At 33.4% G+C, this 20,213-nt stretch overlaps 1 protein-coding gene across 2 annotated transcripts in view; it reads left to right on the forward strand.

The window, feature by feature from the left end:
• LOC150078971 (coiled-coil domain-containing protein 152-like) overlaps positions 1-19,469 on the forward strand; it is a 93,796-nt gene extending 74,327 nt beyond the window's left edge. For both annotated transcript variants that reach the window (XM_090383445.1, XM_090383446.1), the window contains 4 exons: positions 159-261; positions 4,519-4,646; positions 15,488-15,586; positions 18,988-19,469. In XM_090383445.1, the coding sequence (XP_090239571.1) occupies positions 159-261; positions 4,519-4,646; positions 15,488-15,586; positions 18,988-19,410 (753 nt within the window). In that variant the 3' untranslated portion in view covers positions 19,411-19,469. The remainder of the gene's footprint in view (positions 1-158; positions 262-4,518; positions 4,647-15,487; positions 15,587-18,987) is intronic.
• The last annotated feature ends 744 nt before the right edge of the window (positions 19,470-20,213 follow it).

Below are 20,213 nucleotides of genomic sequence, written 5' to 3' on the forward strand. Positions count from 1 at the left end.
TTGTACATCTACTGTACACTACATTGTCACAAAACTGAATTTTATGTTAATAAATGCAGTACAGTATTGAATACACATGTATTGTTTCTGCTAGTATGAGTACATTCAGTTAAAGCATCTAATGCTTTCGACATTATTTATTCATTTTATTTTGGTAGGTCTACAAACAGAATATGACATCACTTCAGGCTAATTTAGAAGAAGCCCATAAAAGGGAGATGGAAGAAATGAAAAAGATTCATAAAAATTTAGAAATGAGGAGTAAGTGTAAACACTTATTTTCTAGATAATTTCAGAGTATAGCTAATTTATGTGGAAATTGTTTAGCAACTAATAAAATATTTTTTATTAATTAATGAAATTTTTTTTGAAAAGTGCATCAGAACTTACATTATGCTGCAGACTTACTAGATAATAAATCTTAATTCTTGTATATCTCCTGTAAAAAAAAATTAAAATTAAAGCTCAAAGAAAGCTGTCAATGTTTAGGATGTGATATGAAAATTTAGTGGTTTCAAAGCAATGCTCAGGATTAAGAGATAATTACCAATTGATACATACACTATTATAGTGATGGCGAACCTTTTAGGCTTGGCATGTCAGTTCGGAAAATGCCTAACTGGACTGTGCTGGCATGTCCCCCCCCCTTCCAGAACAAAAGAGAAATAATTCTTTACATATTCATTTATTTAAAAAAAATAGTCCAATCATATGTGGTGTTATGTATTATAAATTGAAATGTTAAATAATTACAAAAATGAAATATAAGTAAAACAAACTCACATCTAAAATAATAATAATGAAAAAACTGTTTCATTATTAAAAACAGTTTCATACAACACATTAATCAAACAGGAGGAAATCGCAATTATGCAGAAGTATAAAGTAAGAAAAAGTAAAAGAAAAATCAATGATTTACAATAGAGAAAACAATATGCACACTATTAATTAGACTTAAAATAGTGCGCTAAAAAATTATCCTACTTTTCATAATAATTTTGAATTGAACTGAGAAAAAAAATATGGAACACATTGCATTTGATTTGATTAAAATAAATTAATGACTTTTTTGTTCGCACGAATGCAAAAACTGAACTGAATTCAAACAGGGAGCAGTTGTTGGGTATTGGTGAATGCTAGAATGTCACCCAAAACGTGGCATTTCACAGGTTCACCATCACTGCACTATTACACTGTGAGTATCACCTTTTTATATATATTAGCATGTATGCATAATGCACATATCGTCATCTGCATGAAACAACTTAACTCCCAGTGGATGGATTTTCATAAAAATTTTTATGGGGACATTTCAAAAAGATATGTCAATCCATTCCAAATTTCATTAAAATCAGGTCAGTAGAAATCAGACAAATTTATTTATTTGTCTGATTTCTATCTGGCAGAGTAGAGGTAGCAAGATTACACACAAGCTGATCCAGAAGCCTCCTAAAGAGTTACCAATATGTTCGGTCCTGTTCTGGTCCTTGAGGTTGTCAGACATTCTCTTAGATATGCCAGACAAGCTGTACTTGCTAACTGGGAGTTTAAAACTCTGATGGAACTGATATTCGGGTAACATTCAAGTCAAGTGGACCCAATTTCAGGAAAGTCTGGACAGTCAGCGACAGCCAAATCCTCTGCTTTCACCTTCATTATGGTGGGACTGTTAGTAATCCTGGGTATAACTTCCATGCACAAGCACACTGTGGGTGACCACCCTGGTGTGAATCAGGGTGGTCGAGGTGTGGCACCCACACCACATGGAGGAATGCTGCCCCTCTGTGTTACCAGGCAATACTAGGTGGTAGATGACTCCTCAACTGGTGCAATACCACCACTTTGCTTATTGGAGGCTTGAAGTGGTGGAACCCATGTTTAGTCTCCAGAGCTAACTTCCGGTCAACCCTTCCCCATCTCTTCCATCATGCAGTATGACTGATGACTTTTGAGGTTATGATGAACATCATGATGAGATCCAATCTTCCTTACATTTCGAGGGTACAGCTCTAAAGCGGTGTTCGCAGGCTGGCCGTAAGTTAGTACACCGGACCGAACCTATCTGTAACTCTTTAGGATGCTTCTTGATCAGCTAGTGTATAATCTTGCTACCTCTACTCTGCCAGATAGTGCCTGGAGGGAGTCCAAGTAGTGTGTATGCGGAGGGGGCATTGTCAAGGCCACGTTATGTCAAGGATCTTGGTATGTTCTTACCATGTGTATGCCATATCCAAAAATTTCATTACTTCATATAGCACTTTTTCTTACTATTGAATACACCATGAATTGTCAAACTAATAGAGTAAGCTTATCTGCAAAAAGATCTAAACCTCCCAGACATTTACTAGTTCATTTCACCTTGCATTTGCCAATGTTAGTTAAAATTCAACTGCCATTTCTCAGCCCATCTGCCTAATTTTTCTAGATCTTGTTGCAGTAGCTCACCTTGATATATGGTTCAACTGCATGGCATAAAAATGTTGAAACTGTTATAGTGATATAATATTTTACAACAGCAACAGTGGTTTATCTTGTCAAATACTTGTGCCATGTTGTTTGTGTTGCCAATGATGCCTTTGTAAGTGATATCAGGAAGTATGCTATCATCTGGCATACTTCCTGTTAATGGTTTGATCCTGTTTCCTATTCCTTCCTGTTTGTTTCACATTTCCTATTTCTTGTTAATGGCAAGACAGGGTTGTTTTGTTGCACACTAATATATATATATATATATTTTTTTTTTTTTTTTTTTAATATTTAACTGTTTTTTGTATGTATTCTGAGTACTGAATCCAACGTTTGTTATTGGTTTTTCTTCTAGTAACAATATTTGGTACAGGTGAAGGTTTGTTTCTGCAACATTTATGTGTTTTACATAAGTGTATGTCAATGCTCTGATATATAAGAGCCTGTAATATTCATGTAATAAGTTTTTTTACAGTTCTATGGCTACCAAATGAGGGTGTAAGTTATGTTCATACTTGTTCTGCTATATTTTTGGATATTATATAAAAGTCTGGATCAGATAAAGCACCAAGTTTTGGTACTTATGAAACTTATTTTGAAATACATATGTGTGATCAAGACAAGTTTTGGGTTCGTCATTTCTGCTGTGGTTGCAAAGTCAGCATAGAAAGGATGGTTTTATGTTATTTGTAAGTGTATTCTTTTTGGTATATGCAAATGTAGAGATAGCTCGTGTACTGTCACGACAACTGCTATTTTTGTGTGACAGATATATCAAAGTTAAAATCTGCATATTGAAAAGCTGTAGGTTATCCCAATAGCATCCTATAGTTGCTCCTGTTCAAAACATGAACACTTACTATTTCCAATCAACATTCCAGAGAAGACACTTCAGAATTGTATGATGAATCTGGTGAACAGGATAACTGGGAATTATTCCTGTTTTTTGTATGTATTCTGAGTACTGAATCCAACGTTTGTTATTGGAGTGTTGAAGTGAAGTACCACCACATTTCTGTAATCAACAAGAATTGAACTTATTGGATGATTTAATGACACCTTGCAATGTCATTAAGTCATCCAATAATTGTTATTCCACTTATCCTTTCTGCAAATTTTATTTTCTGTTCTCCCCAAACAATAGAGTCACTGACAATAGCTACTTCCTGTGGGACCAGTGCTTTCTGCTGTGTTATCCCTCATTTTAATTCCTTTGAGGGCATCAGTCCCATCCTTCGAGTTCTCGTATTGCTTATCAGAATGTTAAATTTATGCTTAATCTCCTCACACTTTTTTGCATTGAAAACACCAAAGGCTGTATCATGTATCACTATTTGATGGCTTCACAAACATGCAGCAAGTAGCATATTTCATAAAATGCTGATTCATGCTGATTCACTGCCCCTGGCAATTCTCCCTTAATTTAAGTTAAAAATACCATATTAAACTAAGTGATATGTAAGGCAGAATAATAATGTTATCCTATAAAATTTTGTGTTATCCTATACAGTTATAAAATCAGTTTTGTATTGTTATAAATTTATAGTTTGTACACTTAAAAAAAACTTCTAATAATAATTAAGCTCTTATGGATTTATATAAAAGAATATTAGATAGCATGTATATCATTCCTATATCAGCGTAATGGTTAAAGAATTCTCTTCTTTTTTTGACTGTCATTGAGTGATTTCCAATGCCAAGCAAGGAATAGGAATTTTACGTATTTTATCAGATAAATGCAATTGTTAGCTGCACTAGTAATTTGAAATGAAAAGATGACAAAAACCAATAATTAAGTAATAAAGTCTACTTAGCATCTTTCAAAAATGACTCCCACCGTAGCTAGTGCAAATGTTCTGGAAATGAAATTAGTTTTCTTTCAGAAAAAAATATGCTTTTAATAATCAAGACAAAATGTTTTTTTCTAGCTGTGATTTTTCTTCTCTAATTTATCTTACATTAATGACTGTTATTTTGACATATTTGTAATTTTGATATTATGAAATTAAAAGTAAGGAACAAAAAATAATTATTCTTTCTTTTCCATTTAAGGAATATGTGATATTGAAATGTACACTCAACAACTTAATCAAAAGGAAGATGAAATTAAAAAGCTTGAAGAAGCGTTTGCTGATTATTCAAAGGAAAAGGATGAAGAGATTCTAAACATTAAATTGCTGGTAAAATTAAAATCTCACTGAATAGTAGTAATTTTAAAATTTATATGAACATTATTCTGCGAAAATTGTTTACATATGAGATTGTTGAAATATGAATGAAAATTTTTTTATATAACATTATTGGCACTGAGTATTAATAATACATCTGTTGTTGTGGAAGTTGATAGCTTAAATAAATTCAAGGAGGAATTTATTTAAGCTATCAACTTCCAATTCAAGATTTTGTCTAGCAGACTCACCAGACAGCTTCACCAAGTGTTTGCCAATACAGACATAACGTTAATATTTCCTTCGTATAATAAATTAGGGACCATCTTTAATACATATAAAGAGACACATGAATATCCAATAAGCAACATCAACAACGTTATATATTTAATTAAATGTCAATCTGGGTGTTATGCATGCTACATCGGGAGCACTACTGCAAAATATTGCACCACAAAAACTTCCAATACACGTGCACACTCACAACCACAATCCCCTAATTGATTCAGCCATCGCAATTATTAAATTAGGATCTAGTTACAAAATCTTCCAACACGAGGTGCTTGTCGTAGAATGGTGTCACCATAACACTAAATTTAATGTTCTAAACAACTTCCAACCATGCTTTCACCAGTCTGGAACCTTATGCACGTAAAGTTCCTACATGTCTCAAAATGCATTATGGGAACATAGGAATTCTTTAAATACATAATTCCTTTTCTCCTATCATTGCCAACTGAAGACATTTTTCACAAAATCACTCGTTGTGACTATTGGCTTCATTTAGTTCTCATATTAATATTTTATAAATGACAAACAGGGATGAGGTAGTACAAATTTTTATTACAGGTTTTTGACAATTCCGTCTATTTATTTTAAACTTAATTTAATTCATTTCTACTTCAATACCATGTAACTAAGCAGATCAATTGAGGTGAGTACCATCAATTAAGCTCTTATTGCTATTATTATTCAGTCGATTACATAACGGTACATTAAGAAGCTCTATAAATCAGCTAAGGGTCACATTATTTTTAATATTAAAAAATATTAAACAATATAAACTTTTGGTAATCGACAAGTGAGTGCCAAGCATCATTTTAGTTCATAGTAAACCACCAAAGTAGGTGAAATGGCATTATTTCTGATATATCTCATATTGTGAATGCCTTTACAGCAAGTTGTCATGATATTGCACTACCTCCAATAGGCAACACTTCGCCAATGGAGAAGACTGATGTTACTTATTCTCGACGGATATCACCACCCAGGGGTGGTGGTATCCACGATGAGTTATGATGGTTGTGAACAGTTTTGAATTACTTTGATTTTTGCTCTGTCTTACTGTAATTGTGACCTTTTAAGGTATGTTGAAACTCCAAAGGAGCTCATTCTTCCAACTTGGTAATGAGTTTAATGAACAGAATGTTAAAAAATCATCAGTTTAAAAATGTTTCCCATAGGCAGAGTAAAATATTTATAAATTCTGAAATAGTACTTAAAAATCATCTTTAACTTATGTATGTGTATCTTTTCATTTTTATTTGTGTAGTTAATATTTTATACCCTTAGGTCTCCGTAGCCAAGTGGTCAGGAGCGGAAGTGCAGTAGCACACACTCTTTGAGTAGACCAGGGGTTCAAGCCCCTGACTGCTGAATACGGTCGATCTGCCAACCCGCACTGGACCAGCGTGGCAGATTATGGTCCATTTCCCTCAGCATGAATTGTTGAGGAGGCTTCCATCCTGCAGTGGGTTGATAATGGCTGCACTTTACCTCTTTTTTTTTTTTTTTTTTTTTACCCTTAGGTCATTTTACCTTCTAAAAAGTTTTCCTGCGTATGAATTTATAAACCTCCAGTCCCTTGGAAAACATCTTATCTGGGTTCTTCTGTAATTTTCGAATACCAGCTTCTTTCTCATTTACAGTATTTCCTGTACTGTATGTCATTGTTATTATGTATTTGCAATATATAAAATCATTCATTTTGCAAGATATTCAGTACTAGTTCACATTATGGTACTTAATAGTACAGTAACCTGTATTTAGTTTCTAAGGTGATTCAGTTGCTGAAATCATATCACACTGTTTATATCACATATTAAAAAATATTGAACAGTCTTAACGCACCCATACCAGAGATAGCATTTTAACCAGTGACCATTATTCCTTAGACAGTTACATTACTCACTGGACTAAACTGTCGAAAGAGGTTAATATTTTGGCTTAATGCTGGCAAATATTGTGTAGAGATTACAGGGAATAGGGTATTATCTAATAAAAATAAATTACCTCGAATACTTAGTCTATGTGCATAGCCTTCAAAAAAACCCAAAAATCTGGCATGTGCTGGGTCCCAAGCATGCTGGATTAATGAGGTTGTGTTGCATTGAACTGAAATCTCTTGTGGTAAGAGTATACCCTTTTGGGTTCTTGACAAATCTTGCTGTTGTTCTATGCCCCTGTTTCAACAGATTCACTTCCTTCCTAAAATGAGGCTTCTAGAACTGTATGCAGTATCCAAGAGATTGCCTAACTATTGTTTTATACAACAGTGTAATCACTTCTTTGTCCCTGTTTGCAGAATTCCTGTATATCATTGACAGAATCCTATAAGATATCCTAAACAGCCTGTGTGCACTAGGGCTTGCAAACCGGTTTTATAAAACCGGTTAAATTGGTTTTCATATTGAGTTGTTAAAACCGAAACCGAGCTTCTAAAACCGGATTTGAATATTTTCTCAGTTAGCCTCGAATACAGGTTTTTGTTACGCATATTTTCTTTCGTTTGTTCGTTTGTCTGGATCGTTGAACTGCTTTATGTTTTAAACATGTTTTTTTTATTTTATTTTAAGGTACGAATCTCACAGGCAAGTGGCCCAAATCTAGGAGGGGTACCTCTTATCTTCCCACCTGTATCATGGTACGATGCAGGTGTACTCATTTACGACTGATATAAGGTATAAGGTATGTTCGTGTCAGACGGCACCTGGGATTTCTCCCATCTCCGCGTATGTTCGCTGTATCGAGGACAGTACACTGTCAAGCCAGAGACTTGAAAGTGTGTGGGCCATGTCATCTGTTGTGCCCATTGTTTGTCCGGCTTATTGGCCGCCAGGCCCCTGGTGGGGCCCGACGTTGCCCATACCTTGCCACGTGGAGGCTAACCGGGTGTCCAGAATCATGACGAGTTGCTCCGGCAGGTCCTGCCACCTAGTTTCCTGGGATTTCAGTGGCTAGGACCTAAAAAAAAATTTAAAAAAATAATAAATAAATAAAAAATAAAATAAATAAATAAAAAATAATAATAATAATAAAAGTTAAAAATAAAATAAATAAAATTTACGACTGAGTGAGTTGGAGCGATAGCGCAAAAGAAAATGATCAACATTTCTCCGTTCCATCTATCTTGTTCGCCAGGCAAGTTATGGAACGCGCCTTATTGATGGTTACCCACTAGAAACAGATTTGCTGAATATTGCATCAAATTTCAATCGTAGAAAGTTTCTTGCTTCTTTATTCCTATTAAATTTGCGATCAAATGGTCTCCAAAAAGCAGCTTCACCAAATTTAGCTTTTATGTAATTTTGAAAATACAATAGATTTAATTGGGGAAAAAAAATTGCAAGTAAATAAAATTAAAATTTCTATCGTGAAAATTTTGAAACTTGCCTCGTTTAGACTCTTCATTCAGTGCTTGCGGGAGTGACGCATAGTATTGTGTCTTTGTTGTCTTCAATATTTTTATTTAAAATTGTCGGTGATATAAATTCCTACTAATTAATATTTATTACTCTTAATATGACTAAGATGAAATCAAATGTATGGAATTATTTTGCTCGAAAAAGCAAAGATGAAGCACAATGTTCGGAATGTCAGAAGATAATGAAGTCGTCTGGAGGATCTACATCATTTTTTATGTTGCATTGAAAGAAAATGCATCATATTGACATTAAACAAATAACAGTGAACCTCTCATAAAAATGGTAAGAACATTAGAAAACTTTATCGTTAAAAAATCTATGGAAGAAGAGATTTCAAAATTAGCTGCTTTAGATGGATTTTATTTTAATTCAATTGCCAAGAGTGAGTTTATACAATGAAGCCTTCACCTTCATAGGAATAAATACGATAAATTACCCCCAGCCTCAGTGAATGGAATTAAAAATATGGTTCTGAATTATTATAAAACTAAGAAAGAAGAACTCATTCAGCATTTCAAAAATTCATTGGTTTTAGGTGCACGGTATGCATTGACTCTAGACGAATATACGTCTATACAAAATAAAAGGTATATGAATATAAATATGCATTCAAAAGACAATCATTGGTCGTTAGGTCTTATTGAGATTAATGGTTCACTTGATAGCAGGAGAACTGAGCAAATTGTGAATGGACACTTGAAGGAATTTGATTTGAACTTGGATGAGGATATTGTTGCCTGCACCACTGATGGAGCAGCAATGATGATTAAATTTGGCAAGCAAATTACGCCTAATCATCAACAATGTATATCCCATTGTATACATCTGTCAGTTATAGATGTACTTGATGAAAAAACAATCAATTATGGTGCCACAGTCTCTGAGGCTCCCAAAGAAAATGAAGAAAGTAGTGATGATGAAGAAGTTGAAGAAAGACAGCAAGGCATGTTTTATCAAACCGACTTTACCGATGAGCTCATTTGTTTCTTCAATCCAATGGCCAATATTGCACAAACTATTAACAAAGTCAGAAAAATTTGCAAGCTTTTTCAAAAATCGCCTACCAAAAATAACATATTACAAAATTTTGTTAAAGCAAAATTTAATGGGAAAGAATATAAACTTATATTAGATTGCAAGACTAGATGGGAATGGACATTCTATATGATTGAGAGATTTTTGAAATTGAAAAATTGCATTCCAAATGCTCTATGTGCAGTACTGTCAACTGAATCTGTGTCTGACGATGACTGGAAAACACTTGAATTGCTATGTGAAACTTTGCGACCAGTTGAAATGATTCTGAAGGCTATACCTCAGAAGACAGACTTAAAGTAGAGTCTTCAATAGAATTTCTGCTTGATACAGCAAAAAACCCATTTGCTTTAAAGTTTCACCAAAGCCTTTTTTTCAATGTTACAATGCAAGACGAAATTGCCAAACTGTGGCTTTTCTGAGCTATCTAAACAACTCCAAAAAGTTTAGGAAAGAAGATTCAGGTTCAAGAACTTTTGATTTTCCAAGAAAGCAAGTTTTGAAAAAGCATGCTGAAGAGATTTATCAGAGATTATTTGCAAAACATTCCGAAGGAGTCTTGGCGTTGAATGAAGAAACTGAAAATAAACGAACTGTTCTTTTAGAAGAAAACAAAGACTCGTCTAGTTCCGATGTTGGAGATACACTCATTCGAGAGTATGATAGTGTAATAAAGAGATTAACTGAAGAGCCTTCAAAATATTCGAGTGAATTGGAAATCAGCAAAGAATTTAAAATTTTGGAGGCAACTAGCAGTAGAAGTGAAAAGCTGGGGAAAGTTTATAGAGCACTGCTGACCATTAAACCAACAATTGTCCAATCTGAGAGAGAGTTTTCGATCACTGGTCTCTTTAACACGAAAATAAGGTCAAGTCTATCAGGAAAAATGCTCAATATACTGTGTTTTTTAAAGGATCATTTTCAGAAAAAAGCTGAGCAATAAATAGTAAAGTAATTTCCCCAAGCTGTTTTTTTTCACATTATTTTTATTTATTTCTTATTATTATTATAGGGCTTATTATTTTTTTGTTTACTATACGAGAAGATAGTTTTTATTCAAAGGATTTGAATACAATTTGTAATGTTGTATAATCTCAAGCTGGTTACTTTTTTGGAGCATTTTAATTTTTTTATTTTTTTTACTATAAGAGGTGATTGATTTTGTTTAAAAGATTTTATTACGATTTGTACAATCTACCCAAGATAAAATAAATACCTGTGTAGCTTTTAATTATTTTCCCTAAGTCTGAGAAAATCGGTTTTAAAACCAGTTTTAAGAGTAAACTTCGGTTAAACTCGGTTTTGAAATTTCTCGGTTTTATGCAAGCCCTAGTCTGCACTATTCAGGAAACTTAATGTTGAACTGTACAATTACCCAAATTACTCCTAGGTCTCTTTCATTCTCTCTCACCTTGTTTGTGCTACCACCTAATTGCCATCTTATTGAAATTACTGCTGCCCATGTGCAGTAGCTTGTATTTATCAATGTTAAAGCTCAGCTACCACCTCTCAGCTTAACTGCCTAATTTTGCTAGGTCTTTTTGCAGTAATAGGACTTGAATCTTGTCATTAACCATCCTGCCAACTTTTTTATCATCTACAGACAGACATACAATAAGCTTGATATTCCTTCATCAATATTGTTATTAAATATTGAAAACAGTAAGGGACTCAGCATTGAACCCTGAGGGACTCCATGAACATTAGTCCATGAATCCATGGACTCGCATCTGGTGAGTATGGACTTGACACACCCAGGGTCTTGAGCTGGATATCATCATTCTTCTCTTTCTTGGTGATTCCTTTATACTTTTCTCTCTCTCTCTCTCTCAGGGTAACATCGGAATTTTTTTGGCTGGTGCAGCATAACCCTCTGGCTTCCTTGCACCATATGGCTAATAATAATGTCATGCTCTGCCTTCTGCCACTCAGCCATCCCTTCATCCATAGCAGCAGCTTGCCCTAACTCCAGTTTGTACAACTGTTTCTTACATGTGAGCATCAAATGCATTTCTGAAATCTAAATGTATGATGTCAAAATTATTATTTTTTTTGCATCCAGTTTGCTTGTTTAGTGCTTCTTTGTAGCTAATCAGATTGTTCAGACAAGTTCTCCCAACAAATCCACACCATGATTTCTCTATTACTTCACTCCTTTTAAGATGATTCTGCAATAATGTTTAACTACTGACTCCATTCTGTTGCCCTGAAACAGAATTCAAGCTTACAGGTCTATAATTACACACTTTAACTCCTTCCACCCATGTGACATCAATACATTTCCAGTGTATAGGAAACTACTCTGAATCCAAATATGCTCTCATAATTATAGCCAAAGGTTTGCTTACCTTTCTCCTGCTTCTTTTAATATAATTGGATAGATTCTATTAGCCTCAGGTGCAGATTTATTTTTAGCTTCAACAATTTCTCTTCCACTTTCTTTTCAGTTGTCACAAAATTGTTTAGCTCCCAGTTACAATTTGGTAGACTTTAGGTATTCCCATCCCCAAATATTTCTTCATCCATAAATATTCACTTTTTTTTAGCAATCTAAACAGAATTGTCAATAGTTAATTCCATTCATGTCTGATGAACCATGTGGTTCATTCCTTTCCTTCTGGTGTTAACAAGCAATAAATGCTTTGATACTTTTCTTTGCATTCATAGCCAAAGACTTTTGATAATCCTCCTTAGCTTGCCTAATCATCCTTAGTGACTTGATTGTAGATTAGCTTGTACTACTTTTGGTATCTTACTGTCCCCTGATAATTTATAATTGCAACATTTTTGTTCTCTACTGCTAGTCTCATAAGTCAAATAATAACTCTTAGTTCATGTAAAATGCTTAGTTTATTTTACTTAGTTTCTCTAGGCCAGTTGTTGTGTTTGTAAGAATTAAGATTATTGCATTATCCACAAAATTTAAATCCTGTTTACAAAAATAGGTGAAAGGGCAAGATAGTGATTATAAATATTCACAAATGTAATTAAGTTCAGATGTTTGTGTTTAATATTCACTGAAATGGGCTCCTCTAAATCTGCTCATTTATAGTAGGTTTACCGCTTTGAAATTTGGCACCTCCCAATTCCCAAAAGTGCCAGATGTTTAGTTTGATATAATACTAGTGGCATTACACCCACTAGATATAGGCGCCTCCGTAGCCAGGTGGGCAGGAGCAGCAGTGCGTAGCACACGCTTCTTGATTAGACCGGGGTTCGAGCCCATGCCCACCAAATACGGAGGATGTGCAGAACGGTCAGGGAATGACCACTGCATGTTCCCGGAGCAATATGGCCTTAGTTGCTAATGCTCCTAAAAAAAAAACAAATAACAATAACCACTGGATATAACAGATTTGATTACACACACACACACACACACACACACACACACACACACACTAGAATTTTGATCATCCTGTGTCAGAGTAACAGCTTGCAAAAATCTAAGTCAATCTGTGTTGGATGACAGAAACAAATACATGGAATCCTCCATCACAGGTGTTTGTTTGCATTTTATAGACATTACCAGAATTTCTCATACACCTCATTCTCACCTTTTTTTCTACCTAGTAGCTACTCCAGTAGTAATCCTTTAGTCATTGCTGTATGGTTAATTTTATCATTCTTTATATATATAATTTTAACATTTTTTATATATATATATATATATATATATATATATATATATATACACACACACATATACAGTATATATATATATGAAAATAGGGATAAATGTAAAAGTTTTTTGCCAGATCAGATTAATGCCATCGATAGTACATTGAACATTACATCAGTCTGTGTGTGGCACCTCCGTAGCCAGGTGGACAGGAGCAGCAGTGCATAGCACATGCTTCTTGATTAGACCGGGGTTCAAGCCCATGACCACCAAATATGGAGGATGCGGAAAGGTCAGGGAATGACCACCACATATCCCCGGAGCAATATGGCCTTAATTGCTAATGCTCCTAAAAACCAAATAACAACAACAACATCAGTCTGTAATCTAGTTATTATAGTAAAAGTATAATATGTACTGTATAGATGCTGAATATGTATATAAACATAACAGTATACAGCAGGCCATAAGGCCAAAATAACTTATAAAGACTAAGATAGCCTGTGTAGGCCTACAAGCCCATACCCTTGAAATAAACATGTAATTAGTAATAATATATAAATATATAATACAATAATGATTATGTAGCTAATTATTGATATATATAGATACATTGAAAGGGACTTTTTCAAGGGCTAACCCTTTAAATATATCCCACCAATAATTAACAGAGCTATCTGTTTCTGATTGTTATTTGCCTGTGTAACTAGGTCCAATTATTAAACTTAAACATAAGGCTAATTTGGTTATAATTTAGCAGCAAACAGGCAAGATAACATTTAGCCCGACAGATAACTTTGAAACAAATATGTAGAAAATAGAAGGCCAACCATAATTTTCAATTTCTGTTGTGGTAGTTTTATTTGTTTTATATTTATGCAAAAGAATTTTTTGCAAAATATTTTTGTGCATAGGAAGTTTTTATAGCTCCGGCTAGTAGAGAAGTTTTTCTTAAATTTTTGCCACTTTGACTTAATTGGCATATCAATTTATTTTCTTGAAGTAGCTTTATATTCATAGTTACGATACTTAGTTTATTTTGAATATAGATAGAGATTTTGTAGGTTTTTACTTAGTATTGGTAAAACTTGCACCGTTCGAAACTTTTCGCTATTGTAGTATATTAGATCGATACGGAATAGTGTGATGATATCTTGAACTTGATAGTGTAAGGTATAACATAAAACTAGATAACGTAATATGTAGCACTGTATTAGAAATCTGTTAGTTTAGTATAGTATTGGCAATTTATCGATTAAATTTATAAATCTTATTAATTTTGATTGTTAATTAAATTCTATTTAAATGGAAATCATGCCCCAGTCTAGAGCAGCAAAGCAGGGTGCACAAAGTAGTGAAAGTGCTGTGGTTCGGGGAGAACCAAAGGGGATGATTCTCCAACGCATCACAATCTAAAAAAAATTGATCTGATTATCAGCAGTGATTATTCATGCATTAAGAATTTACAGATAAAGGAACCACTAGGAACAAACTTCCAATTTAAATAAATTCATGGCAGAACTAGACAAACATTTTGAAAGAATGGATTGGTGAAATGGGAAGATTTTTTTTTTTTATTTTTTTTATGCTGTTGCTATGTAAGCTTGCTTTCTTGCATTGTATACATCTGCTAATGCTAATAAAGTCATTGGTTTTTTTTTTTTTTTTGTTAAAAATCATGAATTGTTTCTGTTTGCAAACATGCGTACTAACTTGTTTTAATTTTTATCCATGTGCACTTATCTTGTTAAAAACAGAAAATGGTTGATCTTTCTATTGGAAAACACTTCAGCTTATTAAAAAAAAAAAAAAAAAAAAACCCAACATGAAAAAAGTTTCCCAAGTATCAAATTTAGTGAGGCTCTACATGACTACATGGAACAACAAGCAAATCACACTTTTATTGACAAGAAGATGCTTATTATGTTATTATATGGTTTTTAGGAGCATTAGCAACTAAGGCCATATTGCTCCGGGAATATGCGGTGGTCATTCCCTGACCTTTCCACATCCTCTGTATTTGGTGGTGATGGGCTCGAACCCCGGTCTAATCAAGAAGCGTGTGCTATGCACTGCTGCTCCTTCCCACCTGGCTTCGGAGGTGCCTCAAGAAGATGCTTTGAAGTTTATATAGTACCATCCCTAGAAAGCAAACTAAAGAGAAGAGTGAACTGCATGGTTTACTTTTTTCAAAGAATATGTACATATTGAATTTTATTCCAAATTTTCTCACACTGTAGTGTATTTATATAAATATGATGGAAGTAAATTTACTTTTTTGTTGCATTGACAAGTTTTTCTTTCATTTTGCAGATTAGCTGTGGTTTTGATTATCTGCAAAAATATATTCTTCAACTGCCCTGGATAATCTGAGTCCACTGTGTATATAATTTTTAAAGTTGCATTGCAAAGTATATTCCTTTTATATGAATGGAATTGTTTACACATGGTTTAGATTAAAATTTACTGAAGCCACTTATTTTCTTTTCTAGCATGAAGAAAACTTGGCCATTTTGAAAGAGCAGATTATTACTGCAGGAAAGATTACTACTGTGTCACAAGGTGGTGCAGCCAATGACATCTTCAGAAAGGCAATTTTTTTGGTTTATTTTATTTTTTTTACATACATCTGAAATAGCGTGTATTCGCAGTTTTTTTTTTTTTATTAGCATTGGTAAATTTCTTGTAAATTTGGTGCAGTAGTAAATTAGTTTTGTTTTAGTTTATTATAGAATCACACCTGCCAACTTTCCTGTGGAGTATTTATATAAATTGCAAGCATTTTATGGAAAATTTTCTTCTTTTTCAGATAACAATCAATTTTGGATTTTTTTCGTCAAATACAGACTACTTGAACATGTAGAGAGGAGGTCAAAATAAGCAGTAAGGATGAGCTGTGTTATTATTAGCACAGAGAACAGCACATTATCTACCTTGATACTAAGATCACTTGGCTCAGTATATGTTGTGGTTTTGGCTTCATTTTTTTTATAATTAATAGCAGAGACTTTTATTCTGATTTGTACAGAGGAACATCCTCTGTATACTTGTCTAGATTTTCTAAAATGTTTTAGTTAATACTACCAGTGTGTGTGTGTTTCCAGGAATACCATGTTTGTATTTTCTTGAAAATTACAAGTTTGAAAAAAGTAAAAATTACTGTTGTCCTATTTCAAATACAAAGAACAGTGTTAGGTATTGGCTATTATTTGTGTCTGTGTTTCCAGAAATACCATTCTTGTAATTTTCTGGGTATTCCCAGGACAAAACATACATGTGCAAAACATTATAGGAAAAAGGAGTTTTAACATCACAATAATGCTCCTAATTCATTAAAATAATTGTTTCAAAATAACTTTTTAAAAGCATAGTGTTATCGGATTTGTTTGCTTAATAATGCTCTCGTACCAAAATTAGCAGCATTAGAAAAAACATAATCACACTCAGTCAATGCTGCTTTTGTTGTTTTTAGTGCATTGAACAGCAATAAAATATTTTCAGTCATTTTTCCTTTACTTTCATTTATATTTTGTTTTCCAATGGATTTTATTACAATCATAGAAAAGATGCAGGAGATTTTAAGCAAACTGAAATTGTGTTCCGGTTGTTCTGAAGAGACTGAATTATCAAGTTCTAGCATATTATTGTCTTCATCCTTGGATTGTGAAATGCAAAATTCATTATCTTTGTTTCTCTCATTATTTTTCTTATAAATGTGACAATTTTACATTTATAAGGAAAATTTTATTTTAATGAGCATCCTGTGTGATGCTAAATATGGTGATGTTTTTGTATTCTCTCTCTCTTGTGAATTCCTGTTATCTTATGCAGTCATCCCAGAGTATAAACAGAAAATTATTTATTTAATAGTGACTTCAAAATTTGATCGTTGAAGATTATGGCAATAAAACATTTCACCATAATCTTCAAGAGATGCACATTTTTTTCAGTCTTTTATGCAATGAAAAGCATGCCGGTTGAGACATGGTTGAATAGAAGGTTGATTCACATACTTCTATTCTTACCTTTAAAGTTAAAACTTCATATTTCAACATTTTTAATAGTGCTGCACAGTAAAACTGGAAAGAAACAGTATACATAATGAAGTTGTTTACAAAGAAGCTCATGAAAACAAAAACTTGCAAGTTCGTGACCATATGACATCACCCTTACTGATAATATATATATATATATATATATATATATATATATATATATATATAATGTGTGTGAAGTATAATTTAGTTGAGCTATTCTTTTTTGCCTCTATAGTACAGTAAACCCCCGCTATTCGCAGGGGTTACATTCCTGAGAAATGTCGTGAATACCGAAAACGCGAATACTGAGTTATGGCTCCCATAGTAATAAAGGGTTTCCGTTCCAAAGTATGAAATATATAAGAAAAATTAGTCTAAAATTTTGTCTATGTATGCACCTTCGTAATATGACTATGTACATAGACAGTACATAGTGAATTGCAAGCATATGGCATAGAAATGAAAATTAGAAACAATTTAATATTAAATGTAAATTATTTTGAGTTCGATCTTCTGTCCACAGATTTAAAGCTTTTTCCATCTTTTCTAATTTAACATCACGAGTTACAGAGAAAATTTTTGAAGCAATTAGCACGTTTTCATGGACACTACGGTGGATTATTTCTTTCGATTTTTTGATTGACCGTACCGTTGACTCATCGATTTTATAATGTTTTGCCACTGAGGAGACACTTTCACCATTAGAAATTTTATCTAATAACTCAATTTTATTCGCTAATGTCATCACCTTCTTTGATATTTTCACATTTCTCTTGTTATTCGTAGCCATATTTTTGTAGGGGTTAGAAAGAACTTGTCCACAATAAAGTCACTTTCTTCCGTTAACACACTCGAAAAAGGCTGTTTTACACTGCAAAACGGTAGATTTATCATTTTTGTAAGCATATCAATTTATAAATTGATAAATTTATTCAATTTATAAGCATATAAATTAAAAGCAAACGACGAAACCTTCCATGACAAGCGCATAACACATACTGAACAAGGATTAGCGAGAAACATCCACGCTCGCGATTTTGTCACCCCTCTCCCCCCCCACCCACCAAGCGCTGTTTTGACCGGGAAAGATAATTTTAGCCACGCCAATGTTTTTTTTTTTTTTGTGGCGGAAAATATTCACCGCATTTTAAAATTCACATTTTTTTAGGTTTCATTTTATATTAAATCGGCGATCGTGAATACGCGAAACTGCGAATAGCGGGGGTTTACTGCACTATAAATTGGTTTTCTCTATTAATAACACGTAATTTGGAGTCATTTTTAGAAATGGACAGATTTTAAATTTTAGCACATCCTTCTTCTTCTTCTTTAATGCTGCCGAATGGCGTTTGCGACTTCGTTTTGATATTGTTCTCTGTCTAGCGCTGCGTGTAGAATTTGTGCTGTTGTCATGTGAAGCCAGGTGTTGATGTTATCGAGCCATGCCATTTTCGGTCTGCCTGGGCGTTTCTTGCCTTCGATCTTTCCCTCCAGGATGAGTGGTAGTAGGTGATATTTTTGTTGGTTCCTAGCGATGTGACCTAGGTATTTGCATTTCCTGCTGATGATGGTTTTGAGCAAGTCCCGTTCCGTGTGCATGTCCTGCAGGACCTGTGCGTTGGTTAGCACATCCAGCTTTGCCATTTTATATTTTTATGCTGATGTATTATTTTTAAAAGCTACAATAACATTGTTGCAATTGCTACTAAGACATTAAACTACAGCATTTAGTGCACTGGCATCAAAATAAGAGTGTGGGAATAAAGTATTTACCCCAGAAAGGTATTGGTATGTATATACCTGTAGTTTTTATATATAGTATGAATAAAATGTCTTCCTATTCTATGCATAGATGTTTTTCTATGATAGAATAATTATGCTTCTTTCAGATATGTACAATATTTATTCAAAGACATTCATACAAACATATTTATTATGTTTTTATTATATTTCAGAAATTGCAACACATGCAAAGTGAATATACAGAACGTATTGTGTCATTGAAGAAAGAAATTGAAAAGTTAGAAGAAGAACTTCACTCTGCTCGCATGAAGAACAAATGTGAGTTTTTCAACAAGGAGCAGCACTTCAATGTGGATTTCATATCCAGTAGTAATCAGAAAAAGAAGAAAACCACTGGTTCTACAAAAGTGAAAAAGTCACAAAACTCATTGAAATATAAACGGGTACCCATAAGTCGAGAGCCTGTAATTAAAAAAAAACCACCGCTAATGACTACAATTCAGCCTTTTTTAAAAGATAATGTAAAAGTTCATTCAGATGTTTTCTCTGATATTACAAATGTAGACCAGCAAACTTTAAAGAGGCGCAAATTATTTCAACCTCAAAATTCTTATTTGAAGAGTATTCCATCTTAGATGGCATTTCCAGATGTTATATTAAATATATTTAAAAAAATCAAATACTTACGATCCAATAAAGACTATATCTAAATACCTAATAGTAATTGGTAGAAGGAGAAAACTGAAAATATGCTGAAAGAGAAAAAGTCACAGAACTCATTGAAATATAAATGTGTATATACCCATAACTGTAGGGCTCGTATGAGGCTACCCCTTATGATTAAAATACAGCTTTTATTTAAATGAATGTAAATATTTATACAGTTGTTTTCTGTGATATTACAATGCTGATACTGTTCAGCCAGTTTTTGGTTGATCAGAAAACTTTTGGGAGTGATACAGACTGGCAGCTATGAGCAGATACAAAATTGATCATTGCAGTTGCCTGTATTGTGCTCTTAGGGCTGCTAAGAGCACTATACAATAGCATTACATTATTCACAGATAATTCAGAAATGTTTCTTATAAATTGTTCTTCATTACCACTACTACTAATAAAATCAAGATCAAAACCAATATCAAGTTTCCAATTTGGTACCGTAGCCGTTAGTTTGTTTATTTACTTAGAAAATCCATTTCAGATTAGATTTTTCCTCAAAATATGCTGGTTTTAACACTTGTTCTTGTTTGCAATAGTAAAGCTGCACTTGCAATAATATGATTATTACCAACCTGATGGGTATTTAAAAATTCTTTAGTAGTACAATATAAATTAGTTTACATTGTACTACTAAATAGGGCAGGACACATAGCTCGAAGACATGATGACAGATGGACTAAGAAAATAACAGAATGGTACCCAAGAGGAGCTAGAAGAA

Source organism: Mastigoproctus giganteus, chromosome 10 (assembly GCF_048544385.1).
Source record: "Mastigoproctus giganteus isolate SK-2022 chromosome 10, ASM4854438v1, whole genome shotgun sequence".
In the NCBI taxonomy this organism is placed as follows: Eukaryota; Metazoa; Arthropoda; class Arachnida; order Uropygi; family Thelyphonidae; genus Mastigoproctus; species Mastigoproctus giganteus.